Source organism: Protopterus annectens, chromosome 9.part0, assembly GCF_019279795.1.
Source record: "Protopterus annectens isolate FY-2018-M chromosome 9.part0, PAN1.0, whole genome shotgun sequence".
In the NCBI taxonomy this organism is placed as follows: Eukaryota; Metazoa; Chordata; order Ceratodontiformes; family Protopteridae; genus Protopterus; species Protopterus annectens.
In genome coordinates this window covers 1,283,608,019-1,283,625,081 of record NC_056743.1, presented here as the reverse complement: position 1 = coordinate 1,283,625,081, position 17,063 = coordinate 1,283,608,019, and the positions used below count along the sequence as shown (strand labels likewise).

The 17,063-nt window shown below is 38.4% G+C and overlaps 1 protein-coding gene across 1 annotated transcript in view; it reads left to right on the top strand.

Annotated features, from left to right (window-relative positions):
- Nucleotides 1–17,063, top strand: part of MYL7 (myosin light chain 7) — a 70,252-nt gene that overhangs the window by 15,496 nt on the left and 37,693 nt on the right. The window contains exon 5 of the mRNA XM_044084221.1: nucleotides 6,604–6,682. Within this exon, the coding sequence (XP_043940156.1) occupies nucleotides 6,604–6,682 (79 nt within the window). The remainder of the gene's footprint in view (nucleotides 1–6,603; nucleotides 6,683–17,063) is intronic.

Below are 17,063 nucleotides of genomic sequence, written 5' to 3'. Positions count from 1 at the left end.
AACTGTAAGCCTGTTTCCTACCTTTCCTGTAACTAGTGTTCCAGATACAGATTTGCTGTATCCAGGACTGTATGTAAGCTTCTGAGCCCCCCAAGCCTTTCTGTGTTGGAAGAAAACCTTCTAGCTTATCAGTGGGAGTGGTAAGCACTAGGTAACCCGTCTACCACATAAGGAGTGGTTCTGGCCCAGAAATTGTAGTTATTGGCTGTTTGGGCAATCTCTTCCATCTCTCTCAACTTTCTGATTTGAAAGCCTGCATTTGCACTTGTTTCTGTCCTGTAACTCGTCTAGTGCATATACGGATTCTTAGTTTTAGCACTAATATTTGCTTATTCATGCTCAGCACTAGAACTTGTAAGCACTAAATAAGCTACTAATTACTATAGTACTCAGTCGTCCTCATTACTTAGAGGAAAACAGTTTTTGTACTTACTTTTCTCACTTGCTTAGAGAAAAACAGCTCTTGTACTCACTTTCCTCACTTATCTAGAGGAAAATAGTTTTTTATTCAGGCATGTCCAAGGGTCAGTTCCCAGTGTTCTCTTCTGTCTATCTGATTAATCTGGGCATCTTGAGGCAATGTAGAAATTGCCGCATGTACACAGACAAACCTCTCCTCCTACCACCCAACACTACAACCTGTGAGAGATGCATTTATCTAGGCAAACTGGAGGTAAAGCTCTCTCCAACCAAGACTGAACTTGACAATCATGAGGAGAAGGTAAACATTTGCACCACACCACACTCATCACATAGTCTCACTAAATCTACACCACCAAAATCCACACATAGTAACACAAAAACATTCACAGAGGCTCTCAATAATAATCTGTCTAAGCAACAGAGACCTCCAAAGCAGAAATGCAAGCAACCTCCATCCCCCAACACAACCCAAATGACACATAGCCCACAGACTCAGTGTACCACTCAACCACAGCCAATAAGGCAAAACAACGTACCCAACACAATAGTCATAGGTGACTCTATAGTCAAGCACACTGATGTCCCACTCACCAGGCTAAACAAGGAGAAGGTTACTGTCAGCTGCCTGTTGGGTGCCAGGATCCACCACATAACCCATGCACTCAGGTCACTACACAACAAGTACAAATATAACTTTGTCATTGTCCATGTTGGTGTGAATGACCTGAGATGTACCTCCCTGGACTACATGAAAAGAGACATGGAAGAGCTCTCCGATCTTGTAGCCCAGGCAGGTATGACCCTAGCCCTGAGTAGCTTCTGCCATTGCCCCGAATGATACCGCAGTACAAGGACAAAATGATTGACTTCAACAATTGGCTAAGTTTTTGGTGTCATTCTAAGGGGATCCAGTATCTGTCTGCTTGGGATGACATGGTCGACAGACCACGATGCTTTGCCACAGATGGCCTGCACCTGTTGCCCCTGGGATTTCAGTTACTAGCTAAGGCTCTTGCTGCCCCTATAGTGCCTTTTTTAGGCAAGGTTCAAATAACAAATTCGCCACTATAACAGGAACAGGCAAGCAAAAACTGAGGGTAATGCTACTCAATGCTAGAAGTCTAAATCTCAAAATGCACTCACTCGAGGCACTCCTTAAAATGGAGAACATCGATATCTGTGCAGTGACTGAGACCTGGTTCAAGGCTCCAGAGAGCACCCCTGCACTACCAAGCTATAACTCATACCACACATTTCGACCATATAACCTGAACCGAAACACCAAAGGTGGAGGTGTGTCCATATTCATTAAGGATATCCACACCTCCAGGCTAGTTGCTCAGCATAATGCATCCAAGGTTATCCAAGTGCAACTAACTCTGGGCAAAACTGCAATCCAAATTGTAGCTTGCTACAGATCCTCCACCATGCCCCAGGATTCCCAATCCTTTTTTCTTGATGTACTGGAAAATATTAGGGTTCAACCAAACACCCTAATAATGGGCAACTTCAACTACCCCACCATTAACTGGAAAAACTACTGGTGTACCAACTCCTTAGCTCAACGCTTTCTGGAATTCATAAACTCCAATGCCCTGGATTAACTTATCCACATCCCCACCAGGGGCAACAATATCCTAGACCTAGTCATTACTGACATGAGTGACCGGTGTAACACACCTGAAGTCAACTCCTCGTTGGTCCGATCCGAGCATAAGCTATTCACCCTTGATATCCACATCCCACCCCCACCACCCATTAAGGAAACGACTGTAAAAAGTTTCTCCAAAGCCAACTTCATGCTTCTTAAGACAGAAGTGGTGAACTTCATGACACCCATGCAGATGAGCAATACAGTTACAACTGCTAAATCCTACACAAATGCACTCTATAAGCAATTACACGAGTGCATGGATCATGCTATCCCAAACAGAACCAAGATGCTATCCTCCAAAAAAAGGAAGCCAATCTGGTGGTCCCCTGCCATAAACAAACTGTATAACAGAAGGAAGAAACTGTTGCAAAAGAGAGTAAAATCCCATGAGTGGAGGAGCTCCCTGGTCAGCCTCAGTAAGAAGATGAGATCCCTTATAGGATCCTCCAAAGCTAACTATGAAAACAAAATCACCACTAATTCTAAGGACAACCAGAAAGCATTCTATAGCTATGTCAAGAATCTCAATGGCAATACCCAGATCTGTTCTGAGTTACAGCACAAAGACACAAAAATTACAGAACCAACTGATACTGCCAACATCCTGGCAGATAGGTTCACTGCTAACTTTACCCCCCCTCACCCCTAAAGAGCCCATATCTATACAGGAAGAATACAGAGTCCCTGTAATCACAACTACGCAGGTAAAAGCTGCACTCTCTAAAGCCAAAAACACAGCATCCATGGGACTGGACAACATCCCAGGCTGTGTTTTACACAAACTTCAGAACGAACTGGCTCCCCACTTAAGCACCATGTTCAATAATAGCCTCACATCAGGCTTTGTGCCCACTGAATGGCGCACAGCAACAGTTATCCCACTCCACAAAGGGGGAGCCACTACTGATCCCAGGAACTATCGACCTATTAGCCTGCCGAGCCTGGTCTGCAAGGCCATGGAACGTATCATCATGGAACTCATAAACAAAGACATTGGTAACCTCCAAACTCTGGATCCCACCCAGTTCGGGTTTGTAAAAGGCAGATCATGCCTCCTGAACCTGATTGACTTCTTTGAGGCAGTCACCAAAGCCGTAGATGAGGGTAAGGTGGTTCACACAGCCTATCTTGATTTCGCCAAGGCTTTCAACACCATCCCCCATTATGGAATTATAGCTAAACTCACTAAACTAGGTATAAATCCCTACGTCACAAGATGGGTTGCCAACTGGCTCACTGACAGAACCCACACTGTAAAAGTTGCAGACTCCAAATCTGACCTCAAAGCAATGACAAGTGGAGTACCACAGGGTTCCATCCTGGGACCTCTCCTGTTTGGTATCTACTTCTCTGAAGCACAGGCTAACACAGAAGGCCTCTGGCTAATGAAGTTCACAGATGACTGCAAACTAGGAGCCATAGTCAAGTCCTCAAATGATGTGGACATCCTACAGAAGGGCCTCGCTGAGACAGATGCCTAGTGTCAGAGCCACGGCCTCAAGCTCAATGCCAAAAAGTGCAGTGTCATCCCCTTTGGTAAAAACTCTGTACCGATGAACTACCACATAGGCAGCAATCTACTTAACACTGAATGTGTGATAAGAGACCTTAGGACCCAGGTGGACAGTAGTCTTTCCTTTGATAGTCACGTCACTACAGTAGTCAGGAAGTCATTCTACATGGCACACCTCATCATAAAAGGGTTCTCATCCAGGAAAAAAGAGGTCATTGTTCCCCTCTGCTCGACACTCATTAGATCCATTATAGAGTTCAACGACCCTTTTGGAATGTACCTCACAAGACATCTGCAGCAGCTGGAAAAGCAACAGAAGTACCTCACAAAGAGGATTACTGGCCTCAAACAAATGCCCTACACTGACCGCCTCAAAAAACTCCAGCTTTACTCCATAGCATATCACCTACTCTGAGGTGATCTCTGCCTAACATATAAAGCTATGTCAAACCCAGAGCTGTTGGATATGCTACACCTAAAGAAATACCAATCCCTCCGAGCTACATGCTCTAGGGACCTAAACCTTGTCACCACAATAAACAGGACATGCTGGAGGGATAGATTCCTGTCCCAGAGACTTCCCATACTCTGGAGCAGGCTACCTATCTATGTCAAGCAAAGTTCTTCATTAGCACTCTTCAAGAAAAATCTTGATGAGTGGATGGGAAATAGGAAATACACCCCGGGGATCACTTCTGTGTCTCTGCTCGACAGTGGCACAGGAAAATAACTTTCTTGGATGACGTAAGTCAGGCCCTTAGGCCGATAGCCTAGTACCTACCTATGAACTTGTAAATAAATAAATTATACTATATATATATATATATATATATATATATATATATATATATATATATATATATATATATATATATATATGTGTGTGTGTGTGGGTTTACTTCATATGATCGAAAGCTCATGTGATCGACAAACTTTTCAGAGAGACCAAAACACCTAAAGCTCAAAACATGGAAAACTCATTTGATCGAAACTCAGAACATTGACACATGAAATTCAAAGCAGTATGTCCTTTCCCCACTGTAGCGCAACCCTGGAGTTAGAATAAATAGATATGAGGGTGTGGGGGGCACAGCCCCCCCACATACATAATAAATTTTAAACATACATGTGGATAGTTATAACAAAAATGACAATATTTATCTAAGTAATGTGTAGGGCTCCGCCCCCCACCCTCCCCTACTATTTATTCTAACTCTAGGGTAGCGCTACAGTGGGGAAAGGGCATAATGCTTTGAATTTCATGTGTCGATGTTATGAGTTTTGACCAAATGAGATTTCCATGTTTTGAGCTTTAGGTGTTTTGGTATCGGTGAAATGAGTGTTGATTATATGAGCTTTCGATCATATGAAGTAGACCCAGATATATATATATATATATATATATATATATATATATATATATATATATATATATATATATATATATAGGTTTACTATCATAAAATCGGAAGTTAAAATAAAAAGTGTCTTAATGTTTGAATTTAAACATCGGAAATGAACATTTCCGTATGTCCCTAATGTCGAAAACAGCTGTGTATTGTTGAAAATGTCGCTCGCGACATTTTCAACAATCAACATCACTCCCTACCATCCCGTAACTCCCTACCTAACCAGCCTAAACTCACAGTTATGCAGGGGGGCAAGCTCCCCTGGACCCCTGACCCCCACCCCCCAACTTAATATTCCAACTCCGAGATCGCACTACAGTGAGGAAAGGGATGTATTTTCCTTACCGCACTGTACCGTGATCCCCTCACATGAGCAAACATTATAATTGCGAATGCACAGTCCATTCGCAATGATAACGTTCGCTCACATAACCTGCCGAACTATGAAGTATTCGAACATCTGTTGTTCGAATACTTCATAGACGTGCAATTGCACGTCGGCATTATGATAGTAAAACATATATATATATATATATATATATATATATATATATAGGTTCACTACATAATCCTGAAATTTTGAAATATCGAATTTCAAAATCTCGAGACTATATAGCCGAAACCACTAAATGCCGAAAGACCAAAGCACAAAATTCAAAATCCCGAACGTACAACACACATACATCACACACATACATATACACACAACTTCCATCCACAATCAAACATATCATCCTACACTACAGATAAGCAGGGGGGCAAACCCCCCTGCACCCCCCATACTACCCCTACTTAAATATAATAACTCTGAGATCACACAAACAGACATACAAGGGAAACCCACACCCACACATTTTATAGTCCCTCACACACACACACACACACACACACACACACACACACACACATCACAGTCACAACACACACTGACACACACTAAAGCCACTAACCAACACACTTACACATAGATACTTACCTGAACTTCCACTTATCCATCAACAAACCGCAACACCAGAAGCGCTACTTCAATATCTCCGAACATCGCTTCTGATCTTTCGGTATTTAGGGGTTTCGGCTATATAGTCTCGAGATTTTGGAATTCGATATTCCAACATTTTGAGATTATGTGGTGATTATTTATATATATATATATATATATATATATATATATATATATATATGTATATATTATTTACTAGCATATATATTATGTATATGTGCTAGAAAATACTAAATAAATGTGCATAAAAAATTTAATTCAAAACAAGCATTTTCAGGTTAACTGGCTCCAACAAGAAATTATTTTTTATATTACTCAGTATATTTTAAAATTGGCTTCTAAAGTACTCAGTGTATCTCCCAATGATATATATTCACAGCTGGTACATAAGAAGTTGTTACAGAGAACAAGATCATAATATTGTTAAAAATATATGCATCAGCGTACTCTGTCCAGGTGTTTTTGTACTTATTCACTTTAATTTTACTTGCCTCATTTTCAGAGTAATATCAGATGTTGTGTATGTTATATACTATGACCTTTAACAAATTTTGCTGCACTTGCGAATGTATGTCTCGTCTTCATTTGTTTACTATTACAACAGGCACAGATCCAGAGGACACAATTCTGAATGCCTTCAAATTATTTGACCCCCATGGAACTGGGAGTATTAACAAAGATGAGTAAGTAATTATATGCAATTTCAGTCACTCTTACTTAATGTTGGTTTGTATCTCAAATTCATACTCTGCAGCATACCTCTCAGCTGTCCCTGATTTTACCTCAAATTTTTGCTCTGTCATTCTTAATGTTTTGGATTTTCTGGCAAATCACTGAGGGTTATTCAGTTAATACTGGTGGGTATTAGCGGGTCATACTTATTGTATACAAAATGCGTATTGATGCAAATTTCCTGTTCTATTAACCTTTTAAGTGAATTAGAGTGAATGTGTCTTTCGGCTTTTCCCGGTTAGGGGTCGCCACAGCGGAACTCCGGTCCGCTAATGATCAGTTGATTTTTACGTGCTGAGTTGCCAGCCCTGACACACAACCTTCAACGAAGGTACACCCATTCACGCATGTCTCCACGCAGAAGACGCTCTAGCTGAGAATCAAACCGGACAGCGTCTTACTGTGAGGCAACAACGCTACCACAGCAACACCACCACGGATTTTTAAGTGAATTAGAGTAATATTTTTAAATTGTCCCTCATTTTGGGCCTTTGCCCCCCCCCTTTATTTTTTTTTTACAGAATTCTTGAGTGGTTTAGAGGTATGCACTGAGACCATGTATTTTTTAACTCAAAAGAAAAAAAGGTGGGGCAAAAGGTATTTACCTATAGTTAAAACATAAAACAATATTAGTGGTTAGTTATGGTAAAGAATACCTAGGCAGAGGTTAGTGACAGAATGCAAGAAACACTAAGCCAATATATTTAGTGACAGATAGTTTCAGGAACAATGAACAGCAGTGACAGGGTGCATCAAACAGTGAGACAAATTAGCCATGAAATATTTAGGATTGCTGGACTCCAGATTAATAATGGCGTATTTGAAACCACTGCGTAATAGATTAATGATGCAGTATCAGAAACAATGACCGACAAATTACTGTTTTTTTTTTTGTTCCTTGCCTGGGCTCAGTACCTAAACATCAATGACAAAAGCAAAACATGATTGCGTTAAGCAAATGAAAGCGTTAACAAAGCACTTAGGTGTAAAGAACAGACTGTGGCAGAAACTGTAAAACATATTTTGTAGGTAAATCTTACTAAGACTTATTTTCTTTACTCATCCTATATCTTTAAGTATAATAATCACTGCAAATATAACAAGCACTTGCATTTAGGTCATTAAAACATTGCATTGATTATAATTGTAAGTGTAGTCCATAACAGCATAATGAAACCAAGAAAGGAATAAGACATGGGATAAAACTGTAACAATGACTTTGTGAAAGTATGTTTGATGTTTGATAAGTGCAATAAAGCTTGAATTGTTGTAAACATTGCAAAGGAAGGAAAGAACATGAAGAGATAGCTTTAAAAAGAAACCATGCATGGTCACAGAAGCTGGCAGGAAAAGTCCCTTCTGCACTGCTTCTTTGCTAAAGTGTAATATTTGAACTAGTTAGATGAAAGGCAGCTGAAAGACAGAGACAACTGCATAACTTAGACGTTAGGGAAGCTTGACCACAGAGAAATGTATATATTTTTTGCTTAGTTCAGCAAATGTCATTTTGTTTGCCCGTATTTGGCAAAATCACATTTTGTCAAGACATTTTCATTTAACTCTCATGGAACCTTTAAATAAGACTGTATGGGAGAGGTACAATTTTAATGATACCAAAAGAGAATCCAAACAGTCTACAAACCTGACATATGAAGACAAGTGATGCAGAAGGCTAACAGTAGCTGGGACTGTGTATGAATCAGAACCTGTCAGATCAACAAAACCACACCTTCCCGATGACCAAATCACCGAGACCACATCGCCGACGGAGGAGATCGCCAACAATGGTGAGTAGTGTGGAATGGGATGTAGTCCCATTTCTGCTATGTGGTGTGATCTCGGAGTTGGTATATTTAAGTAGGGGGTGGGGGGTGCAGGGGGGCTTGCACCCTATGCTATACAAGTTACTTTTTGTTTTTTAGTTGTATTGCGGAAATGGGAATACAGTCCATTCCATAATACTTATACTTACCATTGTCAGGAGTATGTGGTGTCGGGGATGTAGTCTCAGTGATTTGGTCAGTGGGGAAGTGTGGGTTCATGGATCTGGTATGGATCCGTATGAATAACCGTTCCATGTATGGATCCATATGAATAACCGTTCCATGTCTCTATGGAAGTCTAAAACGTTTTTCCCCTTTGTGGCTCCATACTTCCACATGCTAACACTGACAGCTACTACCAGATGGTGGCTTGGTGAGCTTAATGCCTGAATACAAACTGCACAATTTGCATCACCACCCTCCTCTGTGACATCATGGCAGTGCATTGCTTGCTCAGCCCCACCTTCCACCTAGGATGGCTAACCCTTTCCTTTTAACAACTCCATCAAGTACCCCAGCTGCTAGTCAAACTTGAGTCATCCTAAGCCATAGACAGAACTAGGAGCTGACAGAGTGTTTAGGCTATGTGGGCAACTTATTCAGTTCTTGTAGTTAAAGATTTAAAAGGAAGTACTGGTTGTTGTATGGCTAACACGATGGCCACAGTAGGACTAGTTACCAACCACAGCCCCATGGCAACTATTGGCACAAATATATCTTGTTTTACTTTCAATTAAAATCTCACTTACAAGAAAATTAATTTCTTACTGGAATATATATGACTTGTTCAATTTCAGTTAAACTTTCAGTTTCATGAAAAAACTTTCAGTTATATTTTTCAGTTACAGGAAAACTTTTCAAATAGATGAAAACAGATTTTTCACTGGCATAAATTAGCCTAGCTCTATTTATTCAAAACCTCTCACTTAAACTTTCATCTTTAAACATCAGAGTAAATATATCTCTCACTGTCATAATCATGCCTTTTATGTGCATTTTAATTTTCAATTAAGGTTTCTGTTTTTTTCGAAAAAGCTTATAAAGGATTGCAGAACATATTTTTAAAAAGTTTGTTTAGTTTGTTAGCTAAAGGTTTATCTTTTTTGCCAGCTAATAGAGCGCCTCTAGTTAATACTGTCATTGACTTTAAATTATTTGTAAGGAAGCTCAACTTAAAATATATTTTAAGTGGAGTGAAGTCAAATTGAAGGATATTGTTTTCAAAAAAACTAGAACATATAACCCTATTTTAGTTAGTACACTTAATACTTTTGCTTCCATATGTGAGGAAGACTATTGTAAGCTTTTTTCCAGCCCTGCATGTAAAACATTTGACAAGAAATATTGTAATTTAAGTAAACAAGAGATTGAAACACTTGAGAAATTGGAGTGTTATACAGACATTAGATACATGAAAGCAGATAAGGGTCAAAGTATTGTCATTATGGAAACTGATAAGTATAATGTAGCCATTGGAAATTTATTATCTAATGAAACTAGTTACAAAAAAGTCTCCAAGAGATGTGTTAGAAATTGTTACAAGGATATTGATCTGTGTCTGTTTGACTTGTTGCACCAAGGATATATTACAATAGATTTGTTTGAGTTCCTTATTGTTGAAGAGCCACACTTGCATTATTTATTTGGAATTCCCAAAATACATAAGAATGTAAAGCAGCCTCCTTTTAGGTCTATCGTGTCTGCACCCTTTAACAAACTATTTAAGATTTGTCCATATTTAGATCAAGTATTAAATCTTATAGTACAAAACAGTAAGTATTATTTAAAAGATTCATGGATGTTTTTGAACAAACTTAAGAACTACGTTTTTACTGGTAATAAAACTATGCTGCGCACCATAGATATTAGCTCCTTATATACTTCTATAGATCAAGAGGAGGGTATAGAGTTTGTTAGGCTATACTTGAGTGAATATTGCAAGGATTGTGGACGATATATCTATTATTTGTCGATACTTGAGAAAATTTTGCAAGGATTGTGGACAAGAGATATCTATTATTGGTCAATTGTTGGACATAGTGTTGAAAAAAATATATAGTTCAATGGTAGTATATTTCAACAAAAAGTGGGATACCCATGGAGGCTCAAGTAGATCCAGTGTTTGTCAATTTAGTCTTATGTTGGTGGGAACAGGAGATTTTGGTTAAGATTCCACTTTTCAAACATGTACATTTTTGTAGAAGATACATAGATGATTTGTTTTTCATCTGAGCAAGTGATAAAGTAATAGTACATGAATTCTTGCAGCAATTTAATGACAGTGTGAGATGGCTTAATTTTACACTGAGTGACGTGGGGAAGTCAGTGCATTTTTTATGTAATAATTAGTTTAAATGTTCATTAAAAAAGTTTTCTAGCAATATTTTCAGGGAAAGTACATGCACAAATAATTGACAGTTTTCATCCTTTTTTATATGAAATTAAATGTTTCTCGCAGGTAAACTATTAGATTAAGTCATCTGATTAGTGACGACAGGTTTTTTTAAAAGGAAATGAGGAAGGTAGTCAAGTTATTTGAAGAAAGAGGATGCCATTCTGCAAGACTGGATGTTATTGCCAACAATGTAAGAGAACAAAGGCATGATACATTTTCTTCAATCCTGAAAGCAAGTTTTCGTGCTAAAAAGACCATAGACAATAAAGATTTAATTTGTTCTTTTTCTGTTCCTTTAAGTATTGAAGGAGCTAAAAAAGACAAATTATTAATGATAATTGGAAATTTTTATTAGGAAATCAAGATCTTGCTAGGGTTATAGGGGATAAATCTAAGTTCATTTATAAAAGAACTAGACTTTTGAAACAATTTTAGAAAGCTCATCAAATGTAAGAGTGCAGACAGACATAGATAAGGAAGTAGGAACTTTCCCATGCAATGGGTGTTCTCAATGTAGATACATTGTAACTATAAGTAGTTTATACTTTGAACACAATACGTACCTTTGCATTGCAAAAGATAGGTTTACATGCCAGACTGAAGGACTGGTTTATGTTGAAGGTTGCTCTACATGTAAGTTTTTCTATATTGGCAAAACCACACATAGGTTAGCAGACAGAATCAGGAAGCACATTTTGGCAATAAAGAAGAAAGACAATGGTAATGTGTGAGCTAGACATTCCCAGGTATGTGTGGATTTAAAAAAAAAATCAGTTTACGGTATTGGAAAAGGTTAATGGGAAAAGATTTACTGATACTTCTAATGCATATCTTGAATATTTAGAACTTAAATGGCAACATTTTTTTAGAGCAGATATTCCACCTGGTATCAACAAAAAAAAATATCTATTAAATGTTTTTTTTTTTAAGTTTAAAAACATTTGATCAAACAACCTGGTACACATACATTTTTTTATATTTTTTTATATAAAAGCCTTGTTATATGTTTTAAAAAAACTGTGGAAACAGATTTTATAGAGAAGTAGAGATTAATTAATATTCATGTGCTTCACTCTGGTATTCAGTTGGTGTTCGACTGTTATTGGTTGGTTTACAAATTAATTAAGTCATTTGGTATAAAAGGAAGTTGTATGATTGTGGTGGTTGTTTCTGATGAAGTTCTGTAAAATAAATGAACAAAAGCACTTACATTGTTTGATGTGCCCAGGCGCTGTTTTGTTCTTTTATATTTTAAAAAGTCTTCATGCTTTAAAGCATTTGCTTGCCCTTAATAACATACTGTGTCATTAATAAAAAAAGTAGTATATGGAGTTGGAGTTCTTCAGAGTATATTTACCTTACTTGCTCATTGAAAATAAAGGCACACTCCACAAGGGATGTGCGTGTATAGTACATACAAATTTTAGGCATACACACTGTACTTCCTTTCCACTCACATTTAGTCAGGGCATATATGCAACTCAGTTTAGCAACAGGCATTAAGTATAATTTCAGTGATAATTGTATATATAAATGTACATATAACACATTTGATGAGTCATACTTCCTTTCCACTCACGTGTGTGTGTGTGTGTGTGTGTGTGTGTGTGTGTGTGTGTGTGTGTTTGTCTGTGACTATGTGCTCATATGTGTACGTGTGTTTGGGTGTGTCTCATTTGGGAGGAGTGTCTCTGTGCCTGTGTGTCTGTGTGTGGTCTTTTACTAACTTCTGCTGCTTCCTTAAACAGGATGGCAGGATGATCCATAGTCATGCGTAATATTTACTATAAAAAGACATGCGTGCAACTCAGTTTGGCTTCAGGTATTAGGTTTAATTTCAGTGAAAACATATACATATCTGATGAGTCATTTTTGTAAATCTGCAATACACATACACATGCGCATCTAAACACACACACTCATATGCACACACACATTCCCTGAACATCATCCTTGGCAACAACAAAACAACCAATTCAACGTATTTTACCACATAATCAGCCAAAACTAAATGAAAACAGCAACTTTGTGCAAGGTGACAAACCCCACTGCACTTCACGCCCCATGCTACATATGTACAACAACTCATAAATTACACAATAGTGGGGAAAAGGGAAAACTCCCTAAACCCTACTGTCCAATGATCTTGCTCTATGGTCATCCCTACACATTCTATGAAATGTGAATTGATCAAAATAATCAGTGATTCTATCAGTGTACAGGCAAAGAGAAATGGATGGGAGAATCTTAAGTGAAATACCTGCTCTGGTAGACTTTTTAATTGAATCTAGAGCATAAGCTGTTGTTAAAAAGGGATAATTAGTAGGGTATATAAAATATTGCATGATAACTAAAGGAATCAATCAGAGGAGGTTTGAAAAGATTGGGAAGAGAGACTGGAAAAGCCTTTTGCAAGAGATCAACGGGAATAAGCGTATATATGGCTCCCAGTTCCAAAATGTTTAGGATCTTTGCTTGAAAGTGCTTACATAGGTATTTTTATACCACAAGCAGACTTCAAAGAATGTTTCCTCAGGTAGACAGCCAATATTGGAGCTATGATGGAGAAGAAATTTTTGTTGGGAGTGCAATGAGCTGTCAGATTTAAAAAATTCCCTACAGAGTACTCTGTCAGAAACATTGCATAAGCAAATGGCTCTAAATAAGGAAATGATTCTTTTCAGCAGTGACACAGGATTTCAATTGCACAGACAAATAAATGGAATTTGTGCCAATCAATCCATTCAGAATAATGTTCAGAATGAGCAGGAGGAGGATTGAGGTTTACTGGAAGGCAGAAATTCAGCAATTTATGTAATGATGAGCTGATGATAGTTACAAAGAAAGAAAAGCCATGTGATATATAATGTATGTATATGGGAAACATGTTAATATGGTTTGTTTTCTTTCCCATTAACATATACTTGCCAATGTCCTAAGTGATAATTTAATAAAGGTGATTAAAAATATTCAGTGATTCACACCTGAACTAAAGAAATGTTTGATGAAAGATAACTGAAGAATTGTTCAATGGAAGATACTATATAAACATCACGCGCACACACACACACACACACACACACACACACACACACACACACACACACACACACCTACCTTGGATTATGTCTAGCACAAGACAGCCCAAATAAGCGTCACACTAAACAGTTATAGTGCAGAGTTATGAATTCACCTATCTTAAGTCAGCCAAGTTTCTTTCATGCAGCTACCAGACAGCCCAATTCACTGGCATACCAAGGTCATAATTATTAGGAAGCCACAGTGGTGCAGCGGTAGCATTGTCTCCTCACAGCAAGAGGTTTTCCCATTTGATTCTTGGCTGGAGTGCCTTCTGTGTGGAGTCTGCATGTCCTCCCCATGGTTGAGTGGCGTTTGAAAGACATACGTTAATAGGGGTGCCGTCGTTGAAGGTTGGGCATCGGGCTGGCACTTTGGCACCATAAAATCTACTGCCAATCATTAGCAGATTGGAGTTCGGCTGTGGTGACCCCTAACCAGGAAAAGCCGAAAGAAGAACAACAGACAACCAAGGTCATAATTACTACATACTCTAAAAAAATAAGGCAACATACTATTGTTATCTCTCTCTCTCTCTCTCTCTCTCTCTCTCTCTCTCTTTTTTTCTCTCTTACACACAAACTGTCTCCTAAGTGCAGATACCAAAATTTATAATTCGCCTGTTTGTGTGATTAGCTTGATACGCATCAATAAGCAGCCAGTTACACTAGTTTGAGATAGAATAATTTAATTAGTTGCTTTACAGAAATGAAACTATGCAGTGTGAGAAAGACTTGCACATAAACATATAAAGTACAAATTCTGAGCAGACAGGGTGCATAAGGAAAAACACAGGTAGCAAGCTTGTTCTACCACTACCACTAACTGTAGATAACTGTGATCCACTGTCTCTTATGCCATTTTATCAGTTGAGAAATATAAGCAGGCAAGATTTATAGGCATGAGCATACTGACTCTGGGGAGCAGGCTGTTTTTCCTTCTCATGTGCAGACCATATAAAGATTTTCTTCACTCTTCCCAAGTTTGTTAAAAGTCCACCCAGCACTCCAACAGGAAAACACATGTCCACTGGAACTACTGCTGAGCTGACCTCCTAACAAAGAGTTGCATTACTGAAGAAACTCCAGGGGGGTATCCAGGAATGAGTCACTATGGTCATTTTGGACAAATATACCATTTCTATGTTAAGTAAAAAAATCTTTAGCCTTTTCTTCCTGCTGTATCAACATTTTAAATTGTGGTAACTTCCTCAAAGCAAAGATGCTTAGATAACCAGAAAGCTATAAAACAAATAAGTTAACATAGCATTTGACAAAAGTAGCAGTCTATGGAGCTACAGTTTGTTCTAGTGTGTGTGTGTGTGTGTGTGTGTGTGTGGGTGTGTGCGTGTATACAATAATTTCACTTTATAAGGCCCTGCTGCATTTCTGTATCAAAAATGCTTATCCTCCATAGCTTGTTACATTTCACACTTTTCGTGCATTTTTGATAAAAGTAACTACAGGTTTTATGGAGCTTTTCATGTCATCCATTTCAAGACCTCAGGAGAACTTTTCTGTGATACCCCGAGAAGAATAGTTCAAGTTGAAGGTGTATATTACCAGTTAGATTACTCATTTTGTGTGGGGAGGAGGGTGGCAGTGTAAAGTGTATTGCAACTTTTAGATCTCTTATAGGACAAAAGATACACTTTCATTCTGGACACTATAAGTAGGGCAGTTCTATGTGTCTCACAACTTGAAAGCTGTAAAGCACTTTTAAGTCCTACAGCTTCTGTTTTCCTTTTCTTCTCTGTAGCTTGTTGTTGACTGGATCAAAACATTTTCACTCCTACACACTTTTTCCCCCTTTCTTTCTTTCTTTCTTTCTTTCTTTCTTTCTTTCTTTCTTTCTTTCTTTCTCTCTCTCTCTGTGTTACTGGTAGTACATGAAACAGACAAAGCTCCACACACTACAAAGACATATGACAAGGTTTCTCTGATCATAACCAAGTAATAGTTTAATTACATGGAAATATTTTACCTTTTATAAAGTCATCTGTAGTTTTACTGTGACACCTGGTTAATGTGCTGGTCTGTACTGCACAAGCTTGGACTGATTGCCTCCTTTTACCACCGATAGTGAGGCATGTCTCACTCCCCTCCCACCAAAATTCCTCAGCCATCCCCCACAGTATCAGATTTATTGCTACCTCTTCACACTCCTCCATGATTAATTCACTGCCTTTTAAGGAAACAAACTACAAAACTCTAGCTCTCTCAGAGATTATAAACAATTTGAACTGTTTTGTCTGCCATAGGTGTTCTAACTACCAGGCTCAGAATAAAGTAGAACTAGAATATTTTATATTCCTTCTCAATTGCTTATATGTCATCTCTTTATTCCAAACACTTTACTTTGCTCCATTTGCTTCAGCCACATCTCTGTTCATAATCCTAATAAATCCCTGTCTGAATCCTACTTTGTCTTCATTTCCACTGCAGCTCTTATCATCCTGGACCCAGGCTGCCATTGCCCATATCCCTATCATATTTCTCCTCTCCCTTACTGCCTCCCAGACAAATGAAGTACCTCGTCCCTACTGGACTCTACACCCTAGCATCCTTACATCAACACACTTACCTCTACAACCCTCCCCATTACTTTGCCATAAATTACTCTGTTCCTTTAATCATCATGCACATCAGTCAACTTTCTTCCACTAACCCTCAAACATCGTGATTCCTAGCTGTACTAAACCCTCAAACCACTCAGGAATGCTTCCAAAATACCTGTACAAATTTACTCTGATAATTTTTTTTGTCCTTCCACAGCTGACTAACAGCTGCACCCAGGGGCCTCTATTAATCTGCAGGAATGCCAAAATTAACAGCAGATCACCCCAACTCCTCAATAGCTAACACTACTACAACAATGCTACCATACTGTATACCCTACTAAAAACACACAGTATTAAAATCAAACTTGGTAAAAAAATGGCTTCCTCTCTAGTCACTCCCAAGACATTGTTACCATCACTGATTTGTGGAATAAAATCAACTCACCAAATTGCCACTACCTACTCCCCCTTATAAC